The sequence below is a fragment of the Geotrypetes seraphini genome, chromosome 3 (genome assembly GCF_902459505.1).
Source record: "Geotrypetes seraphini chromosome 3, aGeoSer1.1, whole genome shotgun sequence".
Taxonomy (NCBI): Eukaryota; Metazoa; Chordata; class Amphibia; order Gymnophiona; family Dermophiidae; genus Geotrypetes; species Geotrypetes seraphini.
Genome location: NC_047086.1, coordinates 141,137,439 through 141,151,352, shown reverse-complemented (window position 1 = coordinate 141,151,352; position 13,914 = coordinate 141,137,439). Strand labels below are relative to the sequence as shown.

At 40.8% G+C, this 13,914-nt stretch overlaps 1 protein-coding gene across 1 annotated transcript in view; it reads right to left on the bottom strand.

Moving 5' to 3' along the window:
- Positions 1–488: 488 nt before the first annotated feature.
- LOC117357489 (exostosin-1-like) overlaps positions 489–13,914 on the bottom strand; it is a 591,565-nt gene continuing 578,139 nt past the window's right edge. Inside the window, exon 11 of the mRNA XM_033938173.1 lies at positions 489–1,329. Coding sequence (XP_033794064.1) covers positions 1,144–1,329 — 186 coding nt within the window. The 3' untranslated portion in view covers positions 489–1,143. The remainder of the gene's footprint in view (positions 1,330–13,914) is intronic.

Below are 13,914 nucleotides of genomic sequence, written 5' to 3'. Positions count from 1 at the left end.
GAATAAATAAATATGGACCTGGGTGCTCCAGTTTACAATCCACAGCACTGACCACTAAGCTGCCACTCTTTTTTGCAAGGATGCCAAGGTGGCCATTTCTGTAAAATACTGCCATACATATGTCCTTGCTCCTGGCATTCATAATTTGGACTCTTTAATCTGTAAAATAGCTGTTCAGTTTGGATGTTCTCACATATTTTTGAACAGGAAATCCCAATGTTCAAAAATGGCAGTGAGATGATGAATGCTGCTCAGGCTTTTGTTTTTGGGAGATCTTAATTTAGATTCCCCATTTGGGGGGGGGGTGATTAGGTCTTAGTATGACATTGAGCTAGATACAAATCCTGGCCTGAGCTTAAAATTTAATGAGTAAACAAAGTTAAACAGTTTATACATATATAAAGCTGATGCTATTCTTGCTCTATTGGTAGAGTCTGTGAGGTCATATTTTCCTTAAATCTTCACAGATTGTCTTTACAGCACTCTACTATTATTACCGACATGTCTTTTTGACTGATTTATATACTCATTAGTCTTTTGCTGGAAACTCTTATGTTGCGTTCATGAAACTCTTATGTAACATTTGTTATTTCCAGAGTCAACATGTCCATCTGAGAAAAAAAGATTTTGGATTTTTATACTTTCTCTCTTCTTCTACTTAGTCTCTGACCTCTCTTTCAAACAAGGGACACAGTTTGTTATACTCAGGTATTTCCCTTTTTATTTTAGGCACTCTTCCAAATTTCTGTGAAGTGTCCTGTGCTGGGTCTTTGTCTCATTAGGGATCTCTTGATTCTTTTAGAGTCTTGATAAATCCGGTAGAAGGCAGAGAATTCCATAAAGCTTTATGATGTCCTTTCAGATTGAGAATGGAGGCTCTTCAGAATTTCTAAATGTCCTCTACTTCTTGCAGAAAGTGGACTGCAGTCTATGGAGTTTCCTGATACCTTATACAACAGACTGATGAGAAAATCTTGATACTCTATTAATTGTTAAGATTGACAGAAGCCTCAGCTTAAGTCCTCTGTCGCCTCATTTTCCAGATAGGAAGCACCCTACATTATCTTGATATTTCTTCATATGGATGATACATGTCATCCTAGAAATTCTCAATGTCATCCTGTTAATTGGATGGAGTAAGTGCTAGAGTTTTTCAATATCCCGATACTTCTTACGGAGAATGGAAACCTGGTCTTTGAAGAGAACAGGGTCTAGCCTTGTCTGTGAATGGAGCAAGGGCATGAATCCAAACCAGTTAGTGAATGCGTTCATACAGGCCTGACGCTGGGCGAAGTGTTCTGGGTCAGCCCACCGAGAAGTCTTGGAACCCTAAAGATAGAGAAGAGGGAAAGGGATATGGATCAGGAGACAGAAAGAACAAGAAATCATGTTTTAGTTCCACACAAATACCCTTTTTTCTGTAATGGTGTAACCCCAATCCTATTACCATACACAACATTTCCAACAAATGACTGTCCTCTAAATCCTCCTTCAATGAAAATCAAAATATTGTTTAGCATTTTCTACTGTATTTCCTTTTTCCCCTACACATTTCTCCTTATTTCCTTTAAGATTTATCATCTCATCTTTGCTATTCCTCTCTTCATTAACATGCCAGAAAATGTTTTGTCACCTCATTTAAGCTCTGTAGCTAACCTGTCTTCCATGCATCCTTTTGCTTTCTTGAACACTTTTGCTACCCTTTTTAGCTTGACTCTACAGTATATTCTTTCCCAGGTTCCTCTTCAAGAACCTTTGTATATGTTGAAGGCTGATTGCTTTGTCCTTACTTTCTCGGCTACCTCTTTTGAAAATCTTTTTATTTTCTTATGGTATTTAATTTCCTCATATAGAGATTTCTTGCTTTTTAGATAGCTCCTTTTTCTTTGCAATAATTTTTATTTCGATTTCGCAGGAGAACAGATGTAAATAACAGTGTGCAGTGGGTCAGAAGAGATAGAAAAAGTAGGCCAGTACATGCAAAACCGTTGCCCTGTAATCAGAAAAATACAAACCACAAAACATTAAAAACTGCAAGGTATGTGTCACAGTCTTGCTTTGGTAAAGACCACTCACAGAAATATCAGTAATTGTATTAATAACCACAATCCCAGTGCTTAGTAGTTCCCCTCCATAAGAAAAACTAGAATTCATGAAAGTGTACTAACGGCAGTCCAGCTCCTTCTAGCTTAGTCTATTGTTCTTATATCCTTACATCCTGTCAGTGCCTTCTGTAGAGTACTTTCTGCTTTTGAACCCAGAACTTACTTCGTCATCCTGACTCCTATATAAACTGCACCATTGGATGATCACTAGTGCTATCAAGATACAGCACCACAGACATAGCATCCACTGCTTTCTCCAGTTGTAAGAATCAGGCTCAGATTTGCCTTTTCTTAATGGATTTCTCCTTCTGACTCTACCGACAAAATACTCGAATCCGCAACAGACAGGATTAGAGTCTCCCCAAAATTCCACCTTCCCTTTCTTTTCCACCATTGACCATTTCTTCCAAATATTTTGGAGGTATATAGACTACACCAGTAAAGATTGATATAATCAACAGTGATCCCATGTCTTCTTAATATAAATAACTAGTTCATAAACTGAAAGATTCCTTTTACTTTACAGAAGTTTATGCAACTGACATCTGCAACTCCTTTCTTCCAGCTAAGAGAGCACTGCTTCCAAGCTGTACTTGAAAACCGTGTCATATGACAATATCGTGGGCTTGGGTTCTCCAGTCTGGAGTTATATAGTATTTCACCTGGAAGAACCCCAAAGGCATAGATGTACAGTATTCAGTAGCCTACCTCAGTAGTTATCCAAATATATCAACATTTTCACTATTCACACAGGAGTCCAAAATATCCTAATTCTAGACATTATTCTGATATGTCAAACCATTCTTGTTCCCCCTACCAACTTCTCTAGTTGCACATTGCTGATTCTCTCTGCCATTAGCTGCTACTAACTGTCTCTCAAACCAGTAATTGTCACTGACTCATTACATCTTGGCATCAGTTCCTACTAATATTCCCTTCTTGCAGCTGCTGTTAACTCTTTTTCTTCTCTGTATTCAACGATTCTCTTCCTCCCAACCATAGGCAGCGGAACGCTGCTTTGTTTGGGGGGGGGGGGGACCAGGAGCTCAATCCTGGTGCGTGACCTCTAAAAGCTCCCAAATCCCCCACCCACCTCCTCCTGGCATTTTAGTTTTAAATCTTCAGCAGCCACTTTGCAACATCCATGAGTAGGCCTGCCCCCAGAAGTAGAATGAAGGATTCTGGGGCAGACCTGCTGTTTGACGCTGCATGATGGCTGCCTGAAGATTTAAGCAAACATCGGGAGAAGGGTGGGTGGGAGGGCCAAAACCAGAGTGACCGAGAAATTATGGGGAGGCCATGGCCTCTCTGGCCTCCTCTTCCGTTCCGACACCTATGCTCCCAACCATAGACGCTGTTACCAAGTCTACGTGGATTGTAGAGAGAAGGATGAGGGTGAGAAACGTAAGGAAGTTCATAGAAATCTGGAACACTCTTCCAGAGGCTTTTATAGGGGAAAGCACCCTTCAGGGATTCATGAAAAGGTTAGATAAGTTCCTGCTGGACCAGAACATACACAGGTAATGTTAGAATCAAATGGGGCACTGGTCTTTGACCTAAGGGCCGCCGTGTGAGCGGACGGCTAGGTACGATGGACCACTGGTCTGACCCAGCAGCGGCAAATCTTATGTTCTTAAAGGAAAGGAATAGAGATAAGGTGGCAAGAAAGGAAGGAGAAAAAAGATGGGGAATTGGATAAGAGGAATAAAGAGAGAAAATATGATGGAAATGTGCAAGGAGGGTCCGAGATATTGATCTTTCATTTAAAATACCTGGAACTAGATGCACAGTGATCCAAGATGGCCGCAGCAGCTGGTAATGGGAGAGATGCCTAGAGATTTTTTCCTCTCATACCTTTTTTGTTGGTCAGAATGCCGAAAAGAAGGGGGAAAGGAACCGGTGGAGCCTCCCGATGTCCCGGGATCCCTTCTAGCGGCACGATTGATTAAATCTACGACATCTTGATGGAGAATTGGAGCAGCCCGGGAGTCGCCTGCTGTCGACATGGCAAATGATGTCAAAGTGGACAACCTGGGGCTTGATGCCATGCTGAGCCCGGATAATAGAGATCCACCCCCACCGCCATAGCAAGCAAGCTCTCCGCAGGAACTGAGCATGCCCGAGGAGGCAGGGCTCACAACGCGAGAGGCTAATTCACCTGAGAGCTTGTCGTTGGAGTCAGTGGGGGAAGTTACTTCCCTGGAGCTACCTGTGGCCGGGAAATCATTGGAGGAGCGAGCACAAGGGACTTTGGAAGCAAAGCCAGCATCTGGTAAGCCTGTAATACCACTGCAGGATTTTTCTTTACTTACAAAACCACCAGAAGTAACGTTGGAGACTATATGGGACTTAGCAGTGAATTTGGGTAAAACTTTTCCCCCACAAGTTAGAGAGATTGAAGGAAACTTAAAATTACAGAAAGAAGAAATTGTACAATTGAAACAAGAAATCGAAATAGGTAAAAGTGAGACTCAAAAACTGAATATGGAATTGAAAACAATAAAAAAATCTTCAGGAAATGCAAATTAAAGACAACAACAGTATTTGGCGAAAATTAGAATCTCTTGAAAATTATAATTGGGCCAATAATTTGTGGATTTTAAATTTTCCAAAAAATCCTGTTACAACACCTCGAGATATGTTGAAGATATATTTTCTTGAAGTTTTGAATGTTCCAGAACAATCATTACCTCCTTTTGTTAAAGTATATTATCTTCCTGATAAGAAATGACAGCAACAATTAGTTCAAGACCAAAATGATCATGACAAACCTCTTGATGTTTCCGAATTGTTTGAAACTCCAGAGGAAATACTTGTGAAACCAGCAACTCTACTAGTAACAGTGGCTTTAGCGCCTGATAAGGAATGGATAATGAGGTTATTTTAAAAAAATAAATCAAAAAAATTCTTGGGACAAAAAATATTGATGTTTCCAAAGATACTCAGAGAAGAAGGAGATAATTTTTGTTAATGAGACCAGCAGTTACTTCTATGGGTGGAGTTTTCTTCTTGCATTATCCTTGCAAGTGCATAATTAGATATAAATCTTTCAAATATGTTTCCTTTGATCCATCTCAGATGACTGGTTTTTTGTCTCTAAAACGCCTTGATAAAGTATAAGATATAGAAATCTCACTTGAAATGTAGAATTATTCTCCTACCATTACAGGCTGCTTTTTTTTTTCCTTGATTAAGTATTTTGATTGTATTATGTTTAGTCACTTAATGAATCTTGGAATCCTTATAATTGAGGACTTGAGAATGATAGTAAAAAATTTTTTTGATTTTCTGAAATTATATTCTTTGTGTTATTGTTTCTAAATTTCTGTCAATCTTTCTGTACAAAATGATTATGCTTGAAAATGTATTTGAAAATTAAATAAAGAAATAAAAAATAAAATACCTGCGACTACTTGGAATGCTAGCCACCACCATTGCAAACAAAGACAGCCACCAAGGATAGCATCACTTAGCAGCCTGGCACACAATGCATATGGTTGTGACCTCTCTTCCTGTTAGTACTATATATCATTTCTGTAGCACTACTGGACATGTGAAATACTGTACAGATACATAAGGGCATAAGATTTAGCATATTCAATCAGACCAAAGGCCCATCAAGCCTGCAAGGACTTGTCAGGAACCCAAAAGTAGGTAGATTCAATGCTGCTTTTTTCCAGGGATACAGTAAGTAGTGGAATTGCCCCACAATGGACTTTTCCTCCAGGAACTTGTCCAAAACCTGTTTGAACCTACACTGACTTTTTAAAATCATATCTTCCAGCAATAAAGTCCATAGTTTAATTATACAATGAGTGAAAAAATAGTTTCTCTAATTTATTTTAAATATACTACTTTGTAGTTTCATTGGGAGTCCCCTAGATTCTGTGCTTTTCAAGAGTAAACAACTAATTTGCATCTATTTATTCCTTTCCACTCATTATTTTTTAGACATTTATCATATCTCCCCCCCCCTCCAGCTGTCTCTCTTCCCCCTGGAGCTTCTCTAGCATGAACTCTCAGGGGAACTGTTCCATCAATACTTTGTGCAAGTGAAACTGCTGCTGCTTGTTGCTGTAATCCTCTGAGCTGCAGGCTACATATGTAGTATCAAATAGTTTGATGCAAAAGTACACAAGTGCTTTCAACTCTAGCCTTACACTAATTTTCAAAGACCCCCATGATACAGTAAAACCTTGGATTGTGAGTAACTTGGTGTGTGAGTATTTTGCAAGATGAGCAAAACATTTTATTAAATTTTAACTTGATAAACGAGTGAGGTCTTGCAATACAAGTACATACAGTATTTTGTATTAAAGTTTATGGGTTGTGGAAATTTGCTTTGATATACAGTGGTACCTTGGATTACGAGCATAATCCGTTCCAGGAGCATGCTCGTAATCCAAAATGCTCGTATATCAAAGCAAGTTTCCCCATAGGAAGTAAGGGAAACTTGCTTTGATATGTTCCCCCCCCACCTTCCCCCCCCCCGAGGCCAGCAGCGCTGCTTCCCCCCCCACGAGAACCGGCATTGCTCCCCCCGAAAGCCCCCCTCGCGAACCGGCACCCCCCCCCGCTGTCATCGTGCACCCCTCCCGCCATGACCTGAGATCCCCCAACCCACCCGAACCCTCTTCTTACTTCTAGTGTAGCCTCCGCATCGGCACCAGCACCAGCATGTCCTGTGCCCGAAAATCTGCTTCCTGTGCCGGGCCTTGCCGATGCTGATGCAGAGGCTACACTGAAAGTAAGAAGAGGGTTCGGGTGGATTGGGGGATCTCAGGTTGCGGCGGGGGAGTGCCCGATGGTGGCGGGGGGGGGGGGGGGTGCCGGATCACGGGGGGGGGGGGGGGGGGGGGGGCGCTCGTACAGTGAGGCAAGCTCGGTTTATGAGGCACCAAGTTTGCGAATGTTTTGCTCGTCTTGCAAAACACTCACAAACTGGTGCACTCGTAAACCGAGGTACTACTGTACAAGTATTTTGGATTACAAGCATGTTTCCGGAACAAATTATGCTCACAAACCAAGGTTTTACTGTAGTATCAGTAGTATTTGTTTTTGAAAAATAGCATAAGCATGCACACACTACAAGTTCCCATCTACTTTTGTAAACACTATTTTGTGTGAGTGACCAAGAAGGTTAAAATAGTATCCCTGTTTTTAAAATCACGCATATACGTATATGTTTTTTCTCCTCAGGCTAATCATGCCTCCAAGAATGCTTCCTATCGTCCCAGCCTAGACCAAACATGTTATGGAAACCCACTAATACTTTTAGGCAGGCCGAGGACATGAATAAAGGCAGTCTATGTGCATTAATCATTTTAGTATAGCCAGAGTTCTTTGAAATAGACGGTGACTGAAACTATATATATTTTTTTTGTTTTAGCCAAAAAACGAATCTGCAGCTAAAATTCAATGCTCAGTTTCCACTGAAACCAAAACTGAATGCTAGGGCAGGGCTGCGTAGGGCCCAGCCTGGCCTCCAAAAAGGAACAACTCCACTCTCTCTCTCCCTCCCTCCTTCCCCCCAACAGAAGGAGCCCCCGTACTGCTGGTGGTCTAGTGGCTAGTCAGGGCAGAAACGATCCTCATTTACTCCTGCCCATGAAGGCTCCAGGGTTTAAATTGAATGCTGGGATCTCCAGCATCAGTCTGATGAGACTGCAGCTGTAGATTTTAGTAGCCATTTTGAGACTAGAACTAGCATAGGCAGGAGCGACTGTGAATTGCTTCTGCCTTGACTAGCCAGTACAGTAGGCTAGGTAGTGGGGTCTGTCTGTCTTAAAGTTTCAGTTTCAGCTGAAAATGCACTGACATTTTCAACGCAACCCAAAACAATGTGGAATATTAATTTTGGCCTGGTTTAGTCCTGAAGCAGAAAACAAAATGAAAATTTGGTTGGCCTCTACTTTGAAAATTGTCCTCTCCAGTCATAAAATTGTCTCTAACTCAAACTGGGAAGGAGTAACAGTTTTGTTATTGTAGCCAAAAGCTCCTAATACATGTGAAGTCCAATTCTTTATATGGAATCCATGTTTTCCCACATGTTTTACAAAAGGCTCATTGAGGACGCTGGGAAATAGATGGGTATCTTACAGCACATCCAGTAATTACAGCCATTTTGCAAAGGTACGTGTTCAAAAAAGGAGCATCATTCAGGGTTTTGAATGCAAAGTATACAGTACACACTACAAGTGCTCATCTACCTTTGTACACACTATTATTTGTGGGTGACCAAGTTGTTTAAAATAGTATTTCTGATTTAAAAATCACATATAAAAGTTGTATTTTATACAACTGAACATCAAGGATGAGGCAGCTAAGGAGCTAAGTGATAAAATTCTGTTTTTGGAGTTTTGATGTGGTGTTAAATGCCAGAGAGCTAAGCACAATTGTCCACTCAGATAACGGCCAAATGGCCCACCTAGTCTGTCCATCCACAGTAACCATTATCTCTTTCTCTCTCTGAGAGATCCCACGTGCCTATCCCAGGCCCTCTTGAATTCAGACACAGTCTCTGACTCTACCACCTCTTCTGGGAGACTGTTCCATGCATCTACCACACTTTCTGTAAAAAAGTATTTCCTTAGATTACTCTGGAGCATATCACCTCTCAACTTCATCCTATGCCCTCTCATTCCAGAGTTTCCTTTCAAATGAAAGAGACTCGACTCTTGCGCATTTACATTATGTAGGTATTTAAACGTCTCTATCATATCTCCCCTCTCCCGCCTTTCCTCCAAAGTATACAAATTGAGATCTTTAAGTCTGTCCCAATATGTCTTAAGATGAAGACCACATACCATTTTAGTGGCAGAATGGAGTGGACCACTGGGCTGACCCTTCTAAATTTTGTCCTACACATCATCAGGAACCAGGAAAATGGAGATGGAAGACAGAGTTTAGTTTATTTGGCCCTCCCTGACCCAGGTGTTTTTAATCCAAATCAAGGGGGATTTGAGGCAGATGGAGGCTTTTATTCCAAAATTGGGAAAATCCAAGATCGCTACCATAGCAGTGTGGTTGCACTAAAAACAGCCTGGAAAAATCCCTAAAGGGTCAAAAAAATTCTGGGAAGGGTTTTTTTTAAGAGGTGGGGAACACTAGCTACAGTCATAGGAGCCAACTTTTGAAAATGATTGGGGGTGCTTAACTCATAACTCACAACAAATTTCCCCTCACCCAGCAAAGATTAAAAAAAAAAAAGGGAAAATAAAATACATCTGATAGCAAATGGCAGTGATGACCAGACTGTATCTAAATGTCAAGAGCAAGGGCAGGGAATATGGACAAATCAAAAGATAGGGTCCAGCCACTCCCTCCTTCCCCTCCCATCATTCTCTCTCTCCCTCCCTACGTAGATGTCCGGATTTCCACAGAAATGTCTTTCTTATGAGGACATGTCCGGGAGTCCGGATGGCTTTTCAAAACCCGACACTTTGTACGGGTTTTGAAAAGCCTCCTCAAATTCTATAATATATGTGTGCACTTGGGGCCAGATTCTATAAAAAGCACAGTTGTCAATAGAAAAAAAGACACCTTTATTGAATCATGCCTAGTGGTGCCTAAGCAGACTTAGGCATCACTAGGCATCCTAGACATAGGCGCTGCTCTATTAGACCAGTTTTCACATGCCGAATTTGGCAGCACCTATGTTGATGCCTAACAACACTTACGTCAACCATGCCTATTTTCCGCCCATAACAATGCCTACTTTTAAACATAGATGTCCTTAGGCGTGGAAGGGCGCCTCTACTTAGGTGTCATTAAATGTCCTAAGAGTTTGGTGCCAAACTCTTAAATTGTTTAATTAATAGGTTTTGTTATTGGCTGAAAACCAGCATGGACAATTACTACGCCGATTAAGCCAATTAAAAAATAAAAATTGGGCACGGATCCTGAACTTAGGCATCACTAGGCACCTGCAATTAGGGCGCCATTTATAGAATTACCCAGTTGGTGCCCAAGATTAGGCACCAAGTTACGGACTGAGGGGGAAAAAGTCTTTTCAATAGGATGTGTTGAGTAAAGATTTTGCATTATAGTTTTCGAAAACTCACAAATAAAATTTTAGTGTGAGTTCTATTTCATGGGTCCTTAAGTCCTTTTCAGAAGTCTAGTGATTAAAGTAGTGGGTTAAACACTAGGGAAATCAGGGATCAAATCGTACTTCTGTCACTGATACTCCTTGTTACCTTGGAAACAACACATGGTAAGTATTAGTAAATGAGCCCTTAGATTAATCCTTTGGGGGAGTGAAATACTCACTGTGCCTGAATATTATCTTAAGCTTGAATTTAGAAAACTGAGCTACTAAATCCAAAATATGTAGATCTATAATGATTTCCAGAAACAAAATCCAGTGATTTCTGCATTAATAATATTTGAGTCTCCCTTTGTTTCATTATTGCACAGGGCAGGTCTCTTCAGCATGTCCTGTTCTCAAGATTACAGCAACAATTGTTTAAGAAGTACAAGTTTCAACTTTTCTTTATTTTTGATATACCATTTATCATACAAGTATCTAAACGGTTAACAATAAAATAGATTATAAAAATTAAAAAAATTAAAAATAAAAACATGGCTAAACTAAAAGAGGGGAGGCACTTACACATATACATACATGATATGGAAGGGAAACAAGAGGAGAGGAGAGTTATTAAATACATCAAAATGGAAAATAAAAAATAAAGGGAGGCAAAATGGGAAGGGAAGTACAAATTAGATAAGGGGGGGGTCACTTCAAAAGAAGTGTTTTGATTGTGAAAAAGGTTTTGCGAAAGAGGAACAATAGTTGTGGAAATCAAGGTTTATAAGGTATAGGCGTCTTTAAAAAGGAAAGTTTTGAGTTTGATTTTGAATTTATCTAAAGAGTTTTCTAAGCAAAGATCCACAGGAAGGGCATTCCCCAAAATGGGAGCTATAACAGAGAAAATAGATGTGCGAGTAGTGTCATAGAAGAATTCTTTTATTGAGGGGATGATGAGGAGATTTTGATTACTAGATCGAAGAGGCCTACAGGATGCATATGGAATTAGAAGATTATCGATAAAAGCTGGTTGGAGGGAATGTTTTGTTTTGAAAGTAAGTAGTAGTATTTTGTAAGTAAGCTAGTGGGCTGTATGGAAGAGAGGAGTAACGTGGTCAAATTTTTTTGCGTGATAGATTAGTTTCACTGCAGTGTTTTGTATTAATTGGGCCCGATGAATTTCTTTCTGGGTTATGCCTTGGTAGAGAGCATTACAGTAATCTAAGGTTGAAATGACAAGGGAATGAATCAGTATATTGAAACAGAAGAGAAAAGCACAAAGGACCTCAGGCATTGGTATGCCGTGTTTCGGCAAGAAGCCTATGTCAGGAGTCAGCTTTATTATTTTTTCTGCATATATAGAGCAATAGTACTCTGTCAGAGCAACACCAAGGAGTGTGTGTTAACAAATGAAGCATAATAACTGAAAGGGAAACAACTATTAATGATGAGCAGTCTTTTCTGTAGGAGTCTGCTAGGCTCATTTGCAGTCTGAACTCCAAGTACCACTATTTTTGAATGTTTGGAAAATTTGCTTAGAAATCATACTTTCATTATTTGAGTTTGGCAAGAGTTGGAGAATCAAACTGAAATTCATTTACAAAGAAGAAACATTCAGAATAGATTTCTGAGATTTTTGTTTCTATCAGGCTTGGTTTGGAAAAGAGAGGACAACCCAAGGCAATTGCTTGGGGCTCCAGCATCACATAGTGAAACTGAGTGACATCACTGAAGTGAATAGCAGGGTACCTGGAACTGGCTGGGCCTACTCCTCAATTTCTGAATCAGTCCGCAATGTGTATAACCCCAACCCTGATTTCTGTAAGAATGTGTGTTCTGAAGACCAGTCTGAAGGTACAGAGGCAATGTGTACTTATGGGGAGTAGCTGGAGACACTGTCAATACAGTATCCACATTCCCCACATGGGAAGAAATTCTAAGCATTAGTCAGCCGTGACATCTTATGAATGGGCCAAGAATCACATGTGCTGGGTTTGAGGAAGCTATAATTTATACCTCTCATTCAGAGCACTCCCACTATAATGGCTGGGCTACATGGAAAGGAGAAAGAGAATAGGTAGTTGTGTGTAATTTTTTTTTTTGCTTAGCCAACAGGCTGCTGCACAAAGGATAATACAGCCTGGCTTTACAGGTTAGGGGGCAGCAGAGCTAAACTGTGCTGGTAGTCTGCTTGTTCTCGCCTTTCTTTCCTTAATCTACTGTATATAAAGGTGTTTCTTTCCCCTACCAACCATGTTTTATATATTTCTACCAGATAGATCAGTGGTCTCAAAACTCAAACCCTTTGCGGGGCCACATTTTGGATTTGTAGGTATTTGGAGGGCCGCAGAAAAAATAGTTAATGTCTTATTAAAGAAATGACAATTTTGCATGAGGTAAAACTCTTTATAGTTTATAAAACTTTCCTTTAACTGTTAAAAGGAAAGATATATAAACTATAAAGAGTTTTACCTCATGCAAAATTGTCATTTCTTTAATAAGACATTAACTATTTTTTCTGTGGCCCTCCAAGTACTCTATTTTTTCTGCAGCCCTCACATTTAAAGTTTAATATCTTTTCTTTCTCAAAACTGGCACATTTCAATCACTATATTGAAAGTAAAATCATTTTCCCTACCTTTGTTGTCTGGTGACTTTATTTTTCTGTGCTTTCAACTATATTTCCAGGGCCTTCTTGTCCTTTGTTTTTCTCTCCGTCTTCACTTTCTGCCTTGCATCCATCTTTGGCATTAACTTAATGTTCAATTTTTCTGCTTTCTTTTCAAAATCTACGTTTCCATGTCTTATCTTATCTTCCCTTCCTATCTCTCTCTTCTTCCGTCCTATTTCCATGGCCTGGCATCTCTTTCCTTCCTTTCTCTTCCTCCCTCCTTCCTTCCTTTCCCCTGGTCTGGCATCTGTCTCCTTCCCTTCCCCCATGCCCTGGCATCTCTTCCTCCCTCTCCATGGTCTGATATCTCCTTTCCTTCCCTCCCTCCCATGAACTTGGATTTTTCTCTTGTTCCTCTCCTCTCCCTTCTCCTTCCTTCCCTCTCTTTCCTCAATTGGGTGCAGCAGCAACAGAAGCAGCATTTCCCTTCCCCCTTTCCTGTGCAGGAGAGGCATTTCTCTTTCCCTTTCCCTCCCTCTCCCTTTTCCTGTACAGCAGCAGCAGCATTTCCCTAGGGTCCCCCTTTCCTATGTAGCAGAAGCATTTCTCTTTCCCCTCCCCTTCCGTTCTCTTCCTTGTGGAGCAGCAGCGTGTCTGGCCGGCTCATTCTGTTCAAAGCTGCGGGTGGCGGCTCCTTGCGAGATCCGCACCTGCATCTAAAGCCTCTCTGATGTTGTGACATCAGAGAGACTTCCAATGCAGGAGTGGATAGCGCGAGGAGCCGCCAACCCACGGCTTTGAACGGAACAAACTGGCCAGACACGCTTCCCAAAAGGAAGGGAAAGGGGGAGAAATGCTGTTGATCGCGTCCAGACCGCGGGCTGCAAATAACACCTGGAGAGCCACATGCGGCCCGTGGGCCGCGTGTTTGAGACCGCTGAGATAGATAGAGAGGGGTCAATAATCGTTTACCATCATTGTATGTCTCATACTATTTGAAACTGTCTGTATGAATGATAAGCAGTATATCAAGTTAATAAACATAAACAGTATGAAATCTTCTGACACAACAGCATCAGTCATGGTTTCTTCCAGCTGAGAAACAGTAGTAGCCCAAGAGGGTTAAAGAATTAAAAAAAAAATCTGCTGAAGAGTTTTGGGTGCTC